This window comes from Leptonychotes weddellii, chromosome 6 (genome assembly GCF_054177405.1).
Source record: "Leptonychotes weddellii isolate Sample4059 chromosome 6, ASM5417740v2, whole genome shotgun sequence".
Classification (NCBI taxonomy): domain Eukaryota; kingdom Metazoa; phylum Chordata; class Mammalia; order Carnivora; family Phocidae; genus Leptonychotes; species Leptonychotes weddellii.
In genome coordinates, this window is record NC_138374.1 from 65,726,620 (window position 1) to 65,747,122 (window position 20,503).

The window sequence follows — 20,503 nt, forward strand, 5'->3', positions numbered from 1 at the left end:
GTGGGCGAGCCTCTCCCTGCTGATTGCCGCGGGGAACCGGGTACCGTGAATCGTTGCGACTGGGGTCTTGGCAGGTGAGCTAGTTCTACACGTAACTGTCATTCGAGAGAACTGAGGGTGTTTCTTTCCTTGACAGACTCCATGACAATTCAGAAGGTGAAGGGACTGCTGGCCCGTCTTCTCAAAGTTCCTGTGTCGGAACTTCTGCTGTCCTATGAAAGCCCCAAAGTAAGTAGCCCAGCAGAACACAGAGTTGGCTTATGTCCCCCAAGTGTGATACGGGTTGCTTCTAAATGGGAAACATACACCTCTGTTTGGGAGGGGGCACATGTATTAAGACGGATCTGTCTTTATCACCCCAACCCTCTGTTCTATTTGTAGATGCCTGGCAGAGAGATTGAACTAGAAAATGACCAGCAGTCATTACAGTTTTATTCTGTGGAAAGTGGAGATTGTCTATTGGTGCGATGGTAACAGTGAACTAAGAAAGTTCGGGGACTGCACTGTTTATCCTGACTCGGGGCGGGGGGGGGGGTACCGGAAATAAAGGATTTATTGGAACAGTTCTGTTAGAAAAAGAGAGAGGTTTTACACCTTGCCCTAAGTATAGAAAAGGTGGTATTTTTCATTGGGAAGAGACCATTTCTAGGCTTGTATATAACAGTAGTAATAAAGGCTTTGCACCTACTAATGATTTTCTGATTTTATTTCATATTTATAGTTCATGACTATACATTTCAGTATGTGGAGATTTAAATATTAAATAGAACCTAGCTAGTCTAATGAGATCTGAACATAATGTCGGTCATAGGACCAGTTTTAGTGGAACTCTATGGATACTACTAGTTTTAAAAGGTTTGATTTGGATAGTCATTTTGGGAAATGTCCCTTAAACTTAGGGAGCCGCCTCTTCTATGTATAACGTATGCTATGATCTCTTCCCTCCGTCACACTGTTTTTAAGAGTACTTACAAAAATACATTATATGCTTTTCCCTACAGTTGTACCTAAGCTGGGCATATATTCTTCTACAGAAGATTTCCATCTCTGATCAGAATTCAGTTAGGTTAGGTAAACATTACACAATGACAGGAGGAAAGAAAAAATTCATTCTTTCTAAGTGCCCACTATTTAGCTGTATCCTTTCCCTACGTCACTAAAACCCTGAGAGGTATTCGATTTACAGCCACAGAATTTTAGCTTTTTTTTAATAGTACTAGACTGTGACCTTCAGGATCTATGTTAAATGGCAAAAGAAAACTGTAATTAGCTCACTTAATAAATAAGTGAACTTTAAAACCAAGGTCCAGAACTGAGAATTATATGGGTTCCTTTTCCAGTTGCCCACTTCATTCAGACATTTCCATTCCCAAACTTTGGTATAAGTGACCACACAGCATTCTGTGAGTTGTTTTTGGCCCTTAATTTTCCTAATTATGCCTTACAGGGCCATTCCATAATCCAGGCTGGAATTCACATTCTTGGCTACTAAGATTTCTGAACGAGGCCAATTTTAGCCAAAAGTGATAGGTAATGAATTATAAAGTAGAAATGATACATCAGGTTTTAGAAATGTTTTTTGTTTTATAAAACAGTTTGGTGTTTTTCAAAGTCTTGCAATATAGAAATAAAATTTTTGTTATGTACAGGATCAGCTGATTTTTAAAAAGGACATTCTGTGCAAACATTTAGAAAGATCACGTTGGTTACAGGTAAAAAGTGCCAACCGAGCACTATCCCGGGCCGCCAGGCGTCTGCTGCCCCACCGTGGGCTCTCGGGGGACTCTGCTCAGTGGCCGCTCACGCTGCTGCTCCTGCGCCCGCTCCCGCAGCGCTGCCGGTTAAAACCCTCCCGCGGCTGCCTCGCACCGACAAGGATCCCCGCACCGCTCCTTCAGCTGCCACAGCTGCGTCAGCTCCTGCGGCGAGTACTGCGGGGAGGACAGCATGCCCGGCTCACATGTCTTCTCACACAGCCACAGGCCGTCCTGGCGACAAACCACACACAAGTGACTCGGGAGCCGTGGGGCTGAGCCCGTGGGTTCCGGGGGGGGGGGGGGGGGCCCGGCAGGCGGCAGAGGGACTTCTGTGACCAGAAAGCCCGGGCAGCACACACGGAGCTCCCTGCGGCTGTCCCCGCGGAGTCGTCCGACATTCTGGGGGCCGTACCAAGTATTAGCTAATTCTCCAGAAACCCGGCGAGGGAGGACCCCTTTCCCTTTCCCAGACGACAAGCTGAGAGTCAAGGGCCCTGCCCAGGGTTGCAGTGGAGTTGGCAAAGGGAAGCCGATGTGGGTGAGGTGAACCCGAGGGACCAAAACGGACTCAGCCTGAGTCCCGAGCACCAGCCTCCTTCGGAGACAGAACACAGAGCCAGAGAAGCTCGCTCGGTCTGAGAACACACTGATGCTGCGTACTATCAAACGCGCCTTGTTAAAGCGTGGCTGAGCCGGTGGCAAAGGAGAAGACACTGGGGCAAAGGGGCCGGGGTAAGCACGTGCCCTGAAGGCTCTGCGGGGTTTGAAAAGGCCACGTCCAGCGACAGGGAGACTCAGAGCCAGGGCCCCTGAGGTGCCAGACAGACCTGGGGGAGAGGGAGGAGGAGTGTGTGTGTGTGTGTGTAATTCAGAAAACAGAACCTGCGACTCAGCCTTGACCCTGGGTGCGATGGAAAGGGGTCTGCCCTGAGCATCTGGAAGCCCAGCCTGCACTTAGCTGGGTATATGGCAGGAGTCACGTTCTCCAACAATGCAATCAGAGATGGGAATGCCCTTCGGTGCAAGGCACACACAACATAAATCCTCTTTGCAAGAATGCATTTTAAATGCCTCCATTTCCAAGGAACATGAGGTTACACACACAAGTCTCTGAACACATCAGGAAACAAGCTCCATGAGCAACGGTCTGTGGACACATCAGCCTACACAGACCCACAAACGACACAGCTATCACCACAATCAGACACAGAAAATTATCTTCAGTGTTCAACAAGTCAAAGCTGGCACTTCAATAGGACACAGACTGTCACAGCTGACCCAGTAGATGCGGGTTTACTCCCGTTCACCCCTGAAGTGAGGGGGCCCTGCATGTTCCTCTGCCCCCTGCACCTTCTGTGGCCAAGTGGAAGCTGCAAGAATCCAAAATTCAACAGAAAGCTTTGAGGCGAAGCTCAGCTTCGTGCCTCCTCTCTTCCATTTCTGGTCTCTGCAGATTTATTTCTTTCTTTCCCTGGCTCAGCGGTCAGTGTATTTTCAAAAACACCTTCCGGTATTTTAAATCCAGTGTTTTATTTTCATCAGTCAGAAGGGCTGAAGGGTCCTTGGACCATCACGCTGCTGGAAACTTCAGCCAGCTGATTCCTTAAGGTCTGTTTTTTTTTTTTTTTAAGTAATCACTATGCCCAGCATGGGGCTCAAACTCATGACCTCCAGATCGAGAGTTGCATGCTCTACTGACTGAGCCAGCCAGGCACCCCTGATTCCTTACATTTTAAAGCTACAAAGAATTTCTAATCAAACATGTAAAAACCTAATTCTTCTCTGTGGGTAGGAAACTTCCATCCAAACATTTTTTTTTTGGTTTAAACTCAGAAAAATATGAGAACCTGGGTGGATTACTGGGAATTAAACCAAGAGCATTAAGAGCACAGCTCTGATGACAGACCTTCAAGTCACTGTTTCTGCCCAACGTCTGACCCAGAAACCTCATTTCCTCACAGTTCCTCAGAACCCCAGGGCTAGCCGCCCCGCAGGCTCACTTACCTGGTATCGACTAGGTCCTATGGCTGCCATCCAGATGCCCATGCTTACGTCTTCACCCTGTATGCGCCCCGTGAAATTTAAATGCAGAAGTTTAAATGCTGTATCATCTCTAAACACGATGCCCCACATTCCCGTAATAAGTCATCTTTCCACTTCTTGGCTTTGTAATTACACTTGTACACGGAGTAACAGCTAGTGGCCATTGACACCCACCATGATGAAATGACTGGACACAAGACAGCCCTTCTCGGGGGCCTCACACCTCTAGCACCGGCTGTATAAACGATACAGTGGATCCAACTGCTAGGCGGGCTGTTTAGTGACGCGGTCACCAGAATCAGCAAAAAAGAAAGCCCCTGCTTTACAGTCTTCCTTCCTGTGAATGCCAAGCTTTCCATTCCTCCAGGGACTACACTTGTAAATGGAGTCTGAAAACCTAGTAAGTAGGCTCAAAGAAAGATTTAGGAACAGAATTTAGAGCCAGGATCTGGAGGCTAGGACTGTGTCCCTGACCTCTGAGGGTGACTCCTCTACAGAAGGAACAGCATGCCTTCCCCCAGGGATGCTGGCTCTGTGCTCAGAGACGGACTCCCGGGCTGGATGAGACTTGGTGTGAAGAGTACACCGTCAGGTCAGAAATCCGGAACTACCTGGTAGGTCTTGAGTCTGCCCGCGTTGCCAGCGAGCCAGTGGACGATGTCCCTGGAGATGACGTACCCCGAGCCGCAGGCAAAGGCTGGGTAGGCGGGGCTGGGGTACTCCAGCTCCTGCCACTTGCCGGTCCGGTCCACGGCCCAATTCAGTCTGAAACTGAGAGTCAAAAACAGTTGGCTTCTTCGTGTCGGCGTGACGGCTGTCCTACCACTATTAGGCCGGACCCCTTTATGATCACTACAAAGGACCAAGCTGTAAAAGCAAGGAAAGAGGAACATTTTTTTTTTTTGGTCTAAGGAACGGCGTTCTTTATCTAGCAGGTGTGTTACGTGAAAGACTGGTGCATCAAATTCTCTAAGTTACATTTGTGGAGTTTCTGAAAGTACCAGAGCATCATCATGTGTACATATGCTAAAGAAGATCATGAATCCATATTGGATTCCTGAAGAAACAGCACAATTTCAGAAATGTGTCACAACTTTCTTCTAACAAGATACCACGTACGGCAGCTCCTCACGTGAGTAGTGCTTATTTCTAGGCCATGACGATAAAAGCCACATCGTCTTCCCCTCCTTCATTACCTTAGCCTGAAGTTCTTCATTTTACAGGTTTTCCCTCTGACTGTACATTGATAACATCCAGTAACCAGGACCTGGGGGGCGGGGGAGGGAGGCTCCCTATCTGGGCCACATTTTGCTTGTGTGTTTCATGCTAAATGAATTCCTTTTGATCAGGTACGTGAAGCCAAAGGGCTAACAAGGTTTAACTTACTTTCCCCACCAAAAATTAGGCCCATCCAGATTCTTGTGGGCAATCCTATTAAACACAGCTTCCAAGTCTATGTAACAGTCGTCATCTGTCTTTAGCAATAAGTCAAAGCTGGTTGTTTCCACAGTCCTGTTGGCAAAAGGGAATACGAGGGTCATTGCGTCCATAGGAAAGGAAGCGGTGACATCGCTACCATCTTCCTGAAGAGCCGGCCCTGGACGACCTGCACACTTGTTCAGTTTCTTCGTCCTTCGAGGTTGAGAACATGTGCTCAGAACACCGCTGCTACCGAATGCAATCCTCACTTGATATTCATTAAGTGGCATAACACAGAGAAGCACCAAGCGGATTTTAAAGGTGCCAAAGAAAAAGAACACAGTAAAAAAAAGATCTGGCTGAAGTGGGACCTATGAGCAAACAAACGCTTCTGTGACATTGTTCCCGTCAGGCTGCCAAACATGCGAACCTTGTCACTGGGATTCTTAACGGGGCCCACGGTGAGGGGACAGGCAGAGGACAAGCATCGCCCTGGCTCTCCCCCGGAACCCTGCTGTGCAAGATGCTCTATTCGGTGCCACGAGTTATACTCCACTCAGGTATTTGATGGTTTTTAAAACACTGAGCTGTAACACGGACACGTATTTCCCCTCAGAAACGATTCCCAGCAATTAAACTCTTATAAATGACCTTTTGGAAGGCCCAGGAGGGTGACTTCGTTTACCCAGACATACAAGGGTGAGTGGAGACAAAACGGACTTCTTCATTTCACACTGCCAATCCCTGTCCACCTTTGATTAAAAAACAAAACAAAACCCAGAGTCTTGCTAGGGAACCAAATGACAGAAATCTGAATAAAAGAAATCTGGAGAAAGCATTTTTCGGTCAAAGAATGGTGAATTTGACAACAGGTCCACACCAAAGCTCACAACCCCGTGCTTCTAAAGTTCATTTCTAATTAACAGCACAGGAGCACATAATATTTGCTAATTAGGAGGGGCTCTGTGATAAAGGACACTGCGGTCACTGAGGAATCACCTGAAGAAAGAATGACTAAGGCAGCTTTCATTACAGCATGGACGGCGGACAGGTGGCACAGGAGAGGGGGGAGCGGGTCCCCGAGCCCAGGGCCGTTAGCCTGTCCCCGGTGATCAGGTGGAGAGGGTGGCCCGAGACAGACCATGGCAGCGACGACTGAGAGCTCAGAGATGTGCAAGGAGTACAGGAGAGAAGACTTAAACTGCAGGTAACAGATAAACTACACTGAACTTCCACAACCAGGAATCAGCTCCCTAGAGAAAGTCCTAGAACACCACAATCCGATTTCCCACTTCCTGGACCTCCATTCCCACCCTTCACTGAACTCTTTCCATTCTTGCCTGGGCCCCCATACAACAGGGACCCCTCTCAAGGGCCTTGAGCTAAAGAAGGTTCTTTTTCTCAGTACAGTTGTCCAGATATAACCCTGGTATTCTAGACACACCTCAATTTCCAATCTATCTGCCCTCTAGCCACAGGGTGACTCCAAAATTATATTAACTTGCCCTAGCCGTGAAACATGACCTTCCATAAACGAATCAGGACTATATCCATCCACTCTGCCCAGGGCAACAGAGAAGAGAGAGGGGCAGACTTAGGGGCTCACCAAGAAACAAGCTCCCTGATCCAGTTTTAAAAGACACAGATGTGGGGCGCCTGGGTGGCTCAGTTGGTTGAGCGGCTGCCTTCAGCTCGGGTCATGATCCCAGGGTCCTGGGATCGAGTCCCGCATCGGGCTCCCTGCTCTGCGGGGAGCCTGCTTCTCCCTCTCCCACTCCCCCTGCTTGTGTTCCCTCTCTCGCTGTGTCTCTCTCTGTCAAATAAATAGGTAAAATCTTTAAAAAAAAAAAAAAAGACACAGATGTGGAAATACTCTAGGTTTAGGCTAGACAGAGAGAGTTTGGGTTAGTTCGAGGGTGGACAGTGTCACAGGGCTCAAGAGCAAGTAAGCGGACCCTGGAGTAACTAATCATGTTAACTGTACATATAAACAAGAGTAGTTAGGATTGTTGCTGCCGTTAATGGTCCGAAGGCAGGAGTCACAACCCAGGTCGAAGAAATCCTGTAGGGGTGGGCAAGTTATGGGAGGCTGTTGGATTTCGTCTTACAGAAAAGTTTTGGAATTAGGGCAAGTGGTTCTTAAATGCATGAAGAAGAGGATGGAAACAGAATGTGGATGTTCGGCTGAACAGAATTCAGATCAGTAACCTGGGTTCAAGGGAAACTATACACAGGTCATGTAGGTCAGTGGGTATGATCACAACTGACAATGGGCCATTTTCAAACTCACTGATTTTCATCTGGTGTTGGCCTGAGGCAACCAAGACAATGACTCACAGGACTGACTTTGACTCAGACAGAATAGAACGACCCAAAATCAACTTTTGCCCTACTTTTGATAAAAATCATTCACATCACGGATCTGATCATCTGAATGAGAAAGCAGCATGATTTCAGTCCTCACAAAGAACCAGGATATAATAGATCACACATCCTAGTTGTTCAGGGGTTCTGGGGTTGGTTTATTAAAAAAAAAAAAAAATGCAGGGGTCTAATGTCAATAAATTGTTCCTACATCCAAAGAACAGTAAGACAAATTCCACCTACCCCACATGTTTACCACCTACCATCTGTAGAAGTTCAGTAATTTCGCAGGAACATTTCGGTAAGTGTCAACGACATCCACAAAAACAATGTCATCATACACGCTGCTCTCCTCCCTCAGTAAGGCGTCTTCCCTGTGGAGATTACTTCTGTGGTCAAGAAGTCTTCGAGGGCGAGAATGAAGGTTTTGTAAGAGTGCATCACCTTCTACAAAGGAAAAGTTGAGAGATGGAGAAAGATGCTGTCACAAATGGAAGACCCAGCACGTGGAACGTTCTGTTGGCTCGCACCCTTTCCCCGAGTGACCTAACGGAGAGCAGCTGGGAGACAGCCGAGCTGGGCAGCAGGCCCTCCCGCACCCCGCAGGGATCTGCAGGGTCCACAGCTGCTTCCTGTGCACAGCGGTCCAGCGGCAGCTGGGAAGGCCGTGGGAGGCCACAGGTCTGCATCTCACATGCTCACAAGGCCGATCCTGGCAGCGCTGTTTCTAACGGGAGAAAGAGAACCAGCCTAAATGCGCCCCCCCGACGGGAGAGTAGCCAGCCTTTGGGACAGTCATGTAATGGAAAAGAGCAGGCAGAAGAATTAACCTGATCTTGCATGCTCAGAGGAATGGCACTGAAAAATGATGCTGGGAGGGGGGCGGGGAAGGACCTTTGTTTCTACTTGATAGATTCAATATGATGCCGTGGACCTCAGTGATAAAATACTCTCCTCAAAACTGCATGTTACGGAAAGATAATGTACATATGTAGTAGAAAGTAGGAAAATAAGAAAGGGAAGGGTGCACACAAATTTCAGGACAGGGCACCCTCTCTGAGGGGAGGGAGGGACAGGGCCAGACAGCTAGCTGGGATGGGGCTTCACTGTGTCTGTAATGGTTTTTTCTTTAAAAAAGGGAGCAAATATGACAAAATGTAAGCATTTGTTAATTCTGAATAATAAGGGCACGGCTGTTTCTTACAGCGCTATTTTTGGTATATCTGTGATATTTCATAATAAAAATGTGCTTAAAGTCATCAGTTTACTACCTCACACGTTAATGAATCACTTGTCACATTTGCGCAGGGACTGTCCTCAAATCCTATGGATTTAAGGCAGCCACTTTTTCACTAGGGCAGGATTTTCTCAAATGTCTCACTCAAATTAGAGAAAACGTCTAAAAAATAAAGTGAGTGGCTGAAGGGCGAGGAAACAACAGAGTAGTTTAGCACCCCACCTTCTGGAACGTCAAAGGGAAAGCCTGGGGCCTGCGCGTCAGGAGGCCTAGATCTGATTTCTGCTTCTGCTGCTCTGGGACATGCTGGGCAAGCTGCAGGTTTCTGGGCCTGTATTCTCATCGGGGGAGGGGGGGGGAGGAGGGGAAGGAGGGAGGAGGAGGGGGAGGACGACGACATCAGTGGACTGCTTTTTGACATATACATTCCTGCAGCCCAAACCTAACCACTCAGCACGTCTCGGGTGGGCCCAAGACTCTGTTTTTAACATGTGTGTTCCCAGAACTCTGAGGCACGTGGACCACAGACGCCTACCCTTGGAGAAACACAAGCCTGAATGACCTTGTGTCCCCACCAGCTCTTACATTCTACTGTAATATCCCTTTACTTCAAAGATAAAGTATATACAATTTAACAACTTGAAGGAAAGTGACAGCTTTTGAAAACTGGAGTAACAGGAGGATGGTTGTAATAAGATGAGAGCAGAAATTAAATATAGGTCTTTCAGATGAACAAATGACACCTTTTGTTTTATACTGTATATATCTGAAAACCAGGAATATAAAGTAATAGATCTGTGTGTGTTTTAAATCTGATGATCTATCTAGTTGCTACTTAAAAGAATCACAGAGTTTACAGCCTCTCAAAGTTTGGAAGATCATGTCTGTTTAGCGAGCCTGTTAAGATACAGACATCTGAGCTCCACTTCTGAAGATTTTAACTTTGTAGCTTGAGGTAGGGCCCGGACAGAGATGCTAATATCCGACAAAATTTAAGAATTCATGTACAACCAATTCATAGCATTTAGATCCTGATTTTAAAAAATTAATTTATACTGAGATTTGCAGAAGACAATCTATTCATTTTCATTTCTTTAGCCTACAACTTGAGTTATTTCAGTCTTATTTGAAAGAATTTGTCCCTCACCCAAACCTTATTCCTTTAGCCTCCATGACAGAAAAATTGTGACAAGCTTTTGTCCAGGGTACAGGAGCTGCTCCTTGTAGAACAGTTTAGTGACAGAGTCTCAAGGGCCCCTTAAACTAGTTTTTAAAGGCTCCTGGTGGTACATTCGGGAATGAACCAGTAAAAGAAGGGAAGGTGCTGGATATTCCAGTCAGATGGTGCGTTACACCTGCCCCTGGCCCCACGTCTGCACTGCCTTAGGAAGCTGCCTGAGCTTCTGATCTGAGTTTTCCCCAGGGCTGGGCTATTAGCTAGCTTCTTGGTGAGCTAAGCGGATGCCTTCCTTGGCAGAGTGGTCTCATAGTTTTATGAAAAATCTCTGGACTGAAATTAACGATCTCTAAATTTTAAATTTCTATTTTTAATGGCAAGTTTATGGGCAAAACCCATGTATCTGTTCCAGGCTACCCTTTCGGGTGATATAAGAATACAACTACTTCTAGGAGGAAACACTATAAAAATGCTTTCAAAAAAATGAAAAATAAAAAAAGCCACAGTCTTGGGGCACCCGGGTGGCTCAGTGTGCTAAGTGTCTGCTTTCGGCTCAGGTCATGATCCCAGTGTGCTGGGATTGAGTCCCACATCGGGCTCCCTGCTCGGAAGGGGGCCTGCTTCTCCCTCTCCCTCTGCTGCTCTTCCTGCTTGTGCTCTCTCTCTGTCAAATAAATAAATAAAACCTTAAAAAAAAAAAAAGCCACAGTCCATTTGCATCCTCAAACAACATGCAGTGCCTCAAACAGGGGGTGTGCCCCATCCTCAACACCATGCTGTCGAGGGGGTCCCGAAAGAGTCTCCTCTCAGGGTCTGCTCTGCTTTCCCCAGTCACTGACAGCCTTCAGGGAAGCTGGGTCCTAATTCTTTTATAGGAATCCATCCTCTGCAGAGCTCTGAGATGTCAAGACGGAAATTCCACTGGGCACCTTTGTTCCCCAGGTAATGTGCAGGACAGGTGGCCAAGAGCAACTGCATCAAGGGTAATTCTTCTTTCTTAAAGAATTCTCAGGAATTCATAGATAGATATTTAAATAAGCATGATTCAAGAAGACAAACACAGCCACTCCCATCACAACAAAATTCCCTCTACAGTTCTAAGCTAATGCTCCTGACCCCAAGTTTTAAAGGAATCTAACAAATCCATCCTTGAAATGTGATATATTAGGAGAAGCATTTAAGAAACTGTTCTCTGAAAGATGGAGTCTATGTTTACATATTCACATCATGAGGAGAAAGCGTCCACATGAAGCAGGAGGGGAAGCGGAGTCCACTGGGCCACCTCCAACAGAGGGACAGATGCAGGCATCAAAATGCACCTCGCTTGCTGGGTCAGGGAAGAAAAGGTTCTTCCCTTCTGACTGACCAACAGCACGAAGTCCACTACAGCTATATGGCCACGGTCTAGCAGTTCTGCAGAAGTCCCCACCTGGCTGCAGCATAAACCAAACATAGCCACACGGGGCCAACAAAGTTCAAGGTCATGGATTTTTCAAGATCACCCGTTATGGTGAAAGATTGGATGCTTTCCCTCTAAGAGCGAGAACAAGACAAGGATATCTGCTCTACCACTTCTACTCAACACTGTACTAGACAGTCTAGCCATGACAGACAAGAAAGAGCAATAAAAGGCATCCAGATTGGGGGGGAAAAAAAAAGTACAACTATCCCCACTTGTAGATGACATGATCTTGTATATGGAAAATCCTAAGGCACCCACACAACTAGTAACTTAATAAATGAATTCAGCAAAATTGCAGCATACAAGATTGATATATAAAAATCAATTGTATTTCTATACATTAGCAATGAGCAATCTAGAAATGAAATGTAAAAACCAATTCCACTTATAATGGTATCAAAAAGAATAAATATTTAAGAATAAACTTAGAAGAAATGTAAGACTTGTGCTCTGAAAACCACAAAACATCACTAAAAGGAACTAGTAAGACGTAAGTAAATGGAAGGAGATCCATGTTCATGGATCAGAGACTTACTGTCAGAATGGCAGCACTGCCTGAAATGCTCTACATGTTCACGGACACCCCTTTCAAAATCCCAGCTGGCTTGCTTGCAGACACTGACAAGCTGATCCTAAAATTCGTATGGAAATGCAGGACCCAGAAGAGCCAAAACAATCTTGAAAGAGAACAAAGTTGGAGGATTCACACTTCCCAATGTCAAATCCTACTAGAAAGCCACATATTCAAGACAGTGTAGAACTTGTAGAAGGAGTGACACACAGATCAAAAGAACACAAGTGAGAGCCCAGAAGTAAATCCTTACATTTACGGTCAGAAAGGACAGTGAGGAGGTTAATGGTTGGTAGGGGCTGGGGGAGGGGAGAATGAGGAGTGTCCGCTAATGGACATAGGGTTTCTTCTGGGAGTGATGGAAATGGTCTAGAGTTAGTGGAGATGCTTGCAGAACTCTCCTATGCTGTGAACCAGGGTAAGGTATATGTGAATTATGTATCAGTAAAGGATATATGTGTCTTTTTTTAAATGACAAAAAAAAAATCACCTTTTCTGTCAAAGTATGGAGTAAGATTAGGTACATGAATTCAGCGCGCCCTTCACCTTTCAAGACTTACCCTGAATGATGTAAATAAAACCACCTGCAACCCCCTCCACGCCTTCCATGAATTCGTGAGGCAAGGCACCCTCCCCAGCCTGAAAGCAACAAGAACAGAAGTACTCAGTGTTTCATTACTAAAAATACACTTCTTCTATTTTAAAACTGATGTGCCAAAATTTATAATGTGACTCCACAGCAATAAACCCATCTAAGACGCACACGATCAGGATGACATCAGTATTCTCCTATTTTTGCTATCTGATTGTTCTCTTGGTTACTATATTAAAGATCGGGTGCACATGGCAGTCCATAGTGCTCAGAATTCCAACTGACACAGAATCATAGTCTTGAACTTGCTACCATAATAGTACAAAACCAATTTTATTTTGCATCCCAACCCTACCACTTAAAAAAAAAAAATGATCACCTTTGATTTCTCGGAGGCTGAAAACTGCCATGAATTCAAATACATCTAGGCACATTTTTAAAGTTTGCTCTACCGCCCAGAGAAAGCGCCTCGCAAACAAACCGTTCAGACAGAGCCCTACTGCTCGCTGATGCTGTTGGAAGGTGCCCACGGCCAGCGATAGTCCTCTCGGCCTCTGGCGATGGGAGGAGCTTTTACGATTAGAGATCTACAAGTTCCCCAGTGAGGGGGTTCCCCTCTGCACGCCAGCGTGAAGCCCCAGCGGGGCCGGGCCCGACCGCACGGGTGTGTGTGTGTGTGCGCGCGCCCACCTGGCCCGTCCCCTCAGAGCTGTACTGCACGGAGCAGTTTCAGGGCCGTAGAGAGACTCTGTAGCTCAATGTGGAGGAAGCTACTGAAGGCGATGCTAACGTTTCCAGCTTTAAGGAGCCAGGAAAGGTTGTACGCTCTGTTTATTCATCGTGTACTCTACATTGTTTTGGCTTATTTAGAACTTGATAGTACTTTTTATTAGCTTCTATCTAAAAGGTCACAGCTTGACTTTTAAAAGTTTCTGACGTTCTCACTTGCTGGCAAGGGAGCAAGACTCGGGGAAACTTTCAGCTTTACATATTTATGATGGAAACCTTTATTTGTACGTGGGGTTTCCTACAAGGGGCCACCAAGATACCGACTATTTTTTAAGGTTAGCTGAGTGTGTAAGTGTTCTTTAGCCCTCTACAACTGTATTTACCCCCGAAGTGGATCATTTGAGTCTTTCCATTTGAACCTAGTCCTCAACTCAGGGAGTCTGATTTGCTTTTGTGCAATCAACTTAATAACTACAGAATTCCGGCACATTTTGGATATTTTTAAGTTTCATAAATAGAAAAGGGGGCGACATATTAAAGGCACTTGCCTTGGAAATAAGGAAAGAAAAGAATAAAACTATAATTAAATTTCATAAGACATTCTATGTTAAATAAAGGACTATTGTAATAGAGGATGAGATCTTAACCACGACCCACAAGGCTAAGTTTTGTAATTATATATGAATCTGTGATCTAATGTCTTTCTTCCTCACTGGAGTGTAAGTTGCACTGTGGGCCAGGAGTGGTTTTCTAAATGGGTAACAGCATACCACTTAAGGTTCATTTCAAATTCGGGAATTAATTCACGTGAATAAGACGAATAGTTAATGAAAACAGACTAAGCCTGTGAACTGAGATACTAAGCACTCTCCTAATCATTACATCAGAGCATCAGGGAGAATGAGACTGTTTGTGACACCACCACAAACACCTCTTGTGTATTTAAAGCTCAATGCTTGAAGTCTGTCTACACCTTATCGTCCCACACTTACTTGGAGATATTTACCCATTAAACTGTTTTTAAATCTGAAGCAAATCTGAATAAATGAAAAATATGAGGCAGAAATCCCAGCAATATAAACGAAAGCAAAAGCTCCATCGTATTTTCCAGTACTGCCGTCTATGCGATTTTAACGAACATCCTGCTATAAAGGTGAGGGAGTGAGGATTCTGAATACTACTGAGCAAGTGTCCTTCCAAATGTTAGCTTAAAAATTATTGAGAAATAAAATATCACACTTTTTGAAGTGCACCAATCTTAAGGCACTACTATGTATTTACTAACGCTGGAGTGAGAAAATCATTGAACATCTGAGTTGTTTGTCTTTACTATGGTGACTCAACATTTTCTGCTGTACATGCTCTAAAATACCCCAGATTCATTGTTCCACATTCCCTGGGTTGATGTAAACATAAAGTTAAAAACAGTTTTTCTGTTTGAAAAAATGCTAAAGTATGCTGAACAGCCTTAGGAAGAAAGGATGACTTACCGTAATGACTCGGAGAACGCCCCCGCCATCATTTACAGTCACTTTGTGGAGATTTCTTGACACAAGGCCTTGGAGGTCTTGGCTCTCCCACACGATGGTACCTTCAAAGCTCTTTTTGCAGAAAGATGAAGTGAGTCAATTTCTTTATTGTTGTCATTTAGGCTTTAAGTAAGCTTTTAAAGAAAAATTAATTTTTTTTCAAACATATTGGTTAAAATTTTTACGCCCCTACTCTAACACACACCACTGTTAACATGTTGGTGTATATTCTCGAGTCATTTTTTGTTTCATGCACATCTGAAAGATGCAAGTACAAAGAGTGCAGAGACCATTTTGCACACTGCTGTTTGCATTTCCCTCTACACTGCAGCGTTTCCTGATGCTACCACAGCTCGTGTGACCATTTGCCACACACACCTAACTAACATGCCATCGAGTGTGTGCATCCCAAGTCACACAAACACTTGCCCACAGGCAGATCTGAACTCTACCAACTATCTAATGAAGCATGTTTTGGTGTATATGTTTATTTTGTTTCAAAATACACTTTCAGAGGTGAAATTATGGTGACAAGAAAGAAATAGATTTTATACGGATTTTGGGACACAATGCCAAACTGTTTTTTCGAAAGGAAATTATCTAATTTCCCAATTTACAAAAATACTACTTGCATTGTATTCTTCCAAGTATGGGATGAAAGCAAAGACTCAAGTTTAAGTCAATTTAGATTAAAAAATGATTCCTCATTTTATTGTGTTTCTTTTGATTTCTAATGATGTTTATAAATTATATAGTCTCTCCTGGGAATTACTGACCCATGCTTCTTTGCCATTTAGCTACTGAGTTTTCTATTTTTCTTATTAATCTGTTATCTTGTAATAAATAATTCTGTGTATATATTATATTCTAAAATATTTTTTTCAGAATTGTTTGCCACTTTTTTTTTTTTTTTACTTAAAAAGTCCATAAGTTTTATCTTGTCAAATCTGACAAGCTTTTTGTTTGTGATTACTATTAAGTTCTGGGCTTAGAAAGTTACACTCCCTGCCCGAAGGTTTGACACACATTTAAGTTCTAGTGTCTCCAAATTTCTCCATGGGGGCTCAGCTGCTCCTTTGTACTGCTCGGGCCATCCCCACTGTCAGCCCCTCTGGCTTGCTCCAGAGATCCAACAGAAGGCAGCCGGCATCCAATTCTCTATCACATCAGCCTGTCTTCTTTTCCTAAAACCACTTACCACTCTGGTATTTCCTGTTTATTTTCCTATTGTCAAACTAACTTTTCCCACTAGAATGCAAGCACCATGAGAGCAGGGATTTTGTCTGTTTTATTGACCACCATATCCCCAGCACCTAGAATGGCCTGATACGCATAACAGGCACTTGAAAAATATTTACTTAATAATGTTAAACTCAAAATTAATTGGAATGATTTTTGGTCTAGAACACCACACAAAAGATACAGCATTAATATTCTTTAAAATTTTTCACATACTAAAATTAAGAGATAAAGCACTGTACAGTAACATCTCAGTTAGCCAGCTTTATAAGGACACTATACAAAACTGAACTTGTAAAGTAAGCGAGCCCAGTGGTTTGCAAGCTTTTTGTAAAGCATTACAACTTTTCTACAAAACAGATAAAAACACTAAGAGTCGGGATTCTTCAGGCAGTCTGTCACCTTATATTCAGCTAATGGATCCTTAGTCTGCACTGCTCCTGATGCGCTTTGAGGAGCCCCAGGGTCCCTAAGGGCAGGCGTCACAGATACACTGTGGGTGGTCACTGCCTGACCCGGAGAACGGAAAAAGCGATGCCTACCTCATGGGGCTGGGCTGGGGGTTAATGATGACATGCGTGAGGCATGCAGGGTCTTTGCTCAGTGAAACAGAGCTTTATGACCACTAGAAGTAATGCAGAAAGTGAAGGGCCCCTTTAAAAGATCTCGTTGTCGGAGTGCCTGGGTGGCTCAGTCGTTAAGCGTCTGCCTTTGGCTCAGGTCATGGTCCAGGGTCCTGGGATCGAGCCCCGCATCAGGCTCCCTGCTCCGCGGGAAGCCTGTTTCTCCCTCTCCCTCTCCCCTTGCTTGTGATCCTGCTCTCACTGTGTCTCTCTCTGTCAAATAAATAAATAAAATCTTAAAAAAAAAAAAAATCTCATTGTCTTATCTTGGAAATGGGAGCTGATTATTATTTTTTTTTTAAGACTTTTTATTTATATTTTGACAGAGAGAGAGACAGTGAGAGAGGGAACACAAGCAGGGGGAGTGGGAGAGGAAGAAGCAGGCTTCCCGTGGAGAAGGGAGCCCGATGCGGGGCTCGATCCCAGGACCCTGGGATCATGACCTGAGCTGAAGGCAGACGCTTAATGACTGAGCCACCCAGGCGCCCCGGGCAGTAATTATTTCCATACTCTCCTTGGAAAGCCTTAACTCTCTAATCTACTTGACATTGAACCTCAATTCCCTAAAACATTCTTACAGATGTATACACAGAAGGAAAAAAAAAAAAAAAAGCCTAGGGAGAAATATACCAAATATGCTGGGAAACATGTGGATATAATATTCCTCTAACCTTTCCATATGTAGTCAAGTTTTCTTTTTTTTTTAGATTTTATTTATTTATTCATGAGAGACAGAGAGAGAGACAGAGGCAGAGGGAGAAGCAGGCTCCCCGCGGAACAGGGAGCCCGATGCGGGACTTGATCCCAGGACCCTGGGATCATGACCTGAGCCGAAGGCAGACGCTTAACCATCTGAGCCACCCAGGTGTCCCCGTAGTCAAGTTTTCAACAGTGGATATTCCTCTCATATATTTTCATACTTTCATCATCACGAAAAAAATATTTTAAACATATGTATACAACGAAATAAATTTGGGGTCAATCTTCTTCCAGACACGAGGCGTTATTTAAACTTTTGAGTGTCTACTGTGTAGCAGGCTGTGGGCTACTTGAAGATTTTTATTAAAAGAGTCAAATAGCTCCTATCTTCAAATCCTTGTAATAAGCCCTGCTAGGGTCAGTAACAAAGGCAAGGAGCCTGAGGAGAACAGCGAGAATTTCAGTTGACTGTGAGAACGGAGCAGAGTCTTGCAGGCATTTGAGTCAGGAAAGGGAGAAGTGGACGAAAGCACTCATCAAAAGGCAGATGTGAAGCGCACTGCATGTTCAGAAAAGCATGAAGCAGTTAAGTGCTGCCGAAGCCCCAGGCTGAGGAAAGGAGATGCAGAAGGTAGGCTCCCGTCAGCGCTGCCTGCAGGCATAGAGAGTCTGTCCTTCATCTTGAAGGCGGAGGGCGGGGGAAGCACTTCCGTTTGCAAGCACAAGAGTGACGCAATCCTAGCTGCAATTTAAAAGGTCACTCCAGTAGCAGAACAGCATAAGGCGGGCTGGTAGGGAGAGTGGTAACTGGACTATTACAGAGGTCCAGGTGACAAGAAGCACGCACTTATTTAGAAATGAAGACTGCCTTCTGAGAAACTGAAGGAGACACAAATATACAGAAAGATATTCAAGCTCATAGACTGGAAGTATTAATATTATTAAAATGTCCATACTACTCAAAGCAATCTATAGATTCGATATAATCTCTATGAAAATTCCAATGGTGTTTTCGTAGAAATACAATAAAGTACTACTAAAATCTGTATGAAAACTGTAAGAACAACAAAGTTGGAGGCATCATGCTTCCTGATTTCAAACTATATTACAAAGCCACTGCAAACAAAACAGTATGCTATTGGCATAAAAACTGACACACAGATCAATGGAACAGAAGAGAGAGCCCAGAAACAAACCCATGCACATATGGTCAATTCATTTACAAGAGAGGAGGCAAGAATATGCATGGGAAGGACAGTCTTTGCAACAAATGGTGTTGGGAAAACTGGACAGCCACCTGCAAGGAATGAACCTGGACCACTACCTGACGCCATACACAAAAATCAACTCAAAATGGGTAAAAGACCTGACACCATAAAACTCCTAGAATAAAACCTAGGTGGTAAGTTCCCTGACACTGGTCTTGGCAATGATTTTTTGGATTCGACACCAAAAGCAAAGGCAACAAAAGCAAAAATAAACAAATGGGACTACATCAAACCAAAAAGCTTCTGCACAGCAAAGGAAACCATCAGCAAAATGAAAAGGCAACCTATGAATGGGAGAAAATATTTGCAAATGATATACCTGACAAGGAGTTACTATCCAAACATATAACAGCATAACAAACAACTCAACAGCAAAAACCAACAATCCAAATGAAAGATGGGCAGAGGATCTGAATAGACATGTTTCCAAAGACAACACACACATGGCCAACAGGTACATGAAAAGATGCTCCCCATCACTCATCATCAAGGAAATGCAAATCAAAACCACAATGAGAGACCACCTCACACCTGTCAGAATGGTGACTACAGTCAGAAAGACAAATAAGTGTGCTGGCGAGGATGTGCTGAAAAGGGAACCCTTGTGCACTGCTGGTGGGAATGGAAACCGCTGTAGCCACTGTGGAAAACAGTATGGAGGGTCCTCAAAAAATTAAAAATAGAACTACCATATGATCCAGCAACTCCACTTCTGGGTATTTATTCAGAGGAAATGAAAACACTCACTTGAAAAGACATCTGTGCCCTCTTGTTCACTGCAGTATGTTTACAATAGCCACGATGTGGACGCAACCTGAACGCCCACAGATGGATGGGTGGATAAAGAAGATGTGATGCAAACACACACACACATGCACACACACACACACAGAGGAATATTATTCAGCCACAAAAAGGAAGGAAACCTTGCCATTTCCAGCATGAGGGCATTATGCTAAGTGAAATCAGTCAGACAGAGAAAGACAAATACCATATGATTTCACTCATATGTGGAATCTAAAACATTTTTAAAAGCCAAAAAACAAAACACTGAATTCTTAGATATAGAGATCAGATGGGTGGCTGCCAGAGCTGGGGGCTGGGGGGCTGGGAGAAACAGGTGAAGGGGGTGAAAAGGTGCAAATTTCCAGCTGTGAAATGATAAGTCCTGGGGATATAATGTACAGCATGGTGAGTACAGTTAATAACGCTGTACTGAAAGTTGCTAAGTGAGTCGATCTTAAAAGTTCTCATCACAAGAAAAGAAATCTAACTGTGTGGTGATGGATGTTAACTAGACTGTGATCATTCTGCAATATTGAATCATTATGTTGTACACCTAAAACAAATATATGTCAATTATATCTCAATAAAAAAAGAAAGGGGGGGAAAAAGATTGTCTTCTGAGTTGAACTAATTAAATGCTTACATTAAAGGGAACAATGTCTCTAATAACTGAGAAGAGCTTTGAGATTGAAGCTTAATTAGTAAACTCACTACCTTAAAACAAAATATCAAGTAGCCACTATACAAAAGCTGGGTTAAGAGAGAAATCTGGGCAATGGAACAATGTCCAGTGGGAGAAAGACGCAGGAATTGGAAGATATAAAGCATTCTAGTCACACCCCATCTGAATGAGGCAGCTCTCTAAAACAAACACGTCCCACTCCTATAAGCAAGTTCAATGATCAAACCAAGTGCTGTTCTGATTTGGGTTTTTGCCGTGTGACATCCCAGTAAGCAGGTTCCCAGACACGGGTCATGACTTTCAGTTCTAATAAGCTAACACCCATT

At 44.2% G+C, this 20,503-nt stretch overlaps 2 protein-coding genes across 3 annotated transcripts in view; one reads left to right on the forward strand and one right to left on the reverse strand.

Moving 5' to 3' along the window:
• Positions 1-691, forward strand: part of TBCE (tubulin folding cofactor E) — a gene marked incomplete at its 5' end in the record, with an annotated part of 21,177 nt that extends 20,486 nt beyond the window's left edge. The window contains 2 exons of the mRNA XM_081824317.1: positions 137-228; positions 382-691. Coding sequence (XP_081680443.1) covers positions 137-228; positions 382-474 — 185 coding nt within the window. The remainder of the gene's footprint in view (positions 1-136; positions 229-381) is intronic.
• Positions 692-1,614: 923 nt separating this feature from the next.
• B3GALNT2 (beta-1,3-N-acetylgalactosaminyltransferase 2) overlaps positions 1,615-20,503 on the reverse strand; it is a 59,333-nt gene continuing 40,444 nt past the window's right edge. Inside the window, exons 6-12 of one of the 2 annotated variants that reach the window (XM_031016831.2) lie at positions 14,842-14,952; positions 12,591-12,669; positions 7,847-8,030; positions 5,187-5,312; positions 4,412-4,667; positions 3,762-3,818; positions 1,615-1,988 (exon numbers count right to left, since the gene is read on the reverse strand). In XM_031016831.2, the coding sequence (XP_030872691.2) occupies positions 1,842-1,988; positions 3,762-3,818; positions 4,412-4,667; positions 5,187-5,312; positions 7,847-8,030; positions 12,591-12,669; positions 14,842-14,952 (960 nt within the window). In that variant the 3' untranslated portion in view covers positions 1,615-1,841. The remainder of the gene's footprint in view (positions 1,989-3,761; positions 3,819-4,411; positions 4,668-5,186; positions 5,313-7,846; positions 8,031-12,590; positions 12,670-14,841; positions 14,953-20,503) is intronic. The other variant, XM_081824315.1, reaches the window with a different exon arrangement.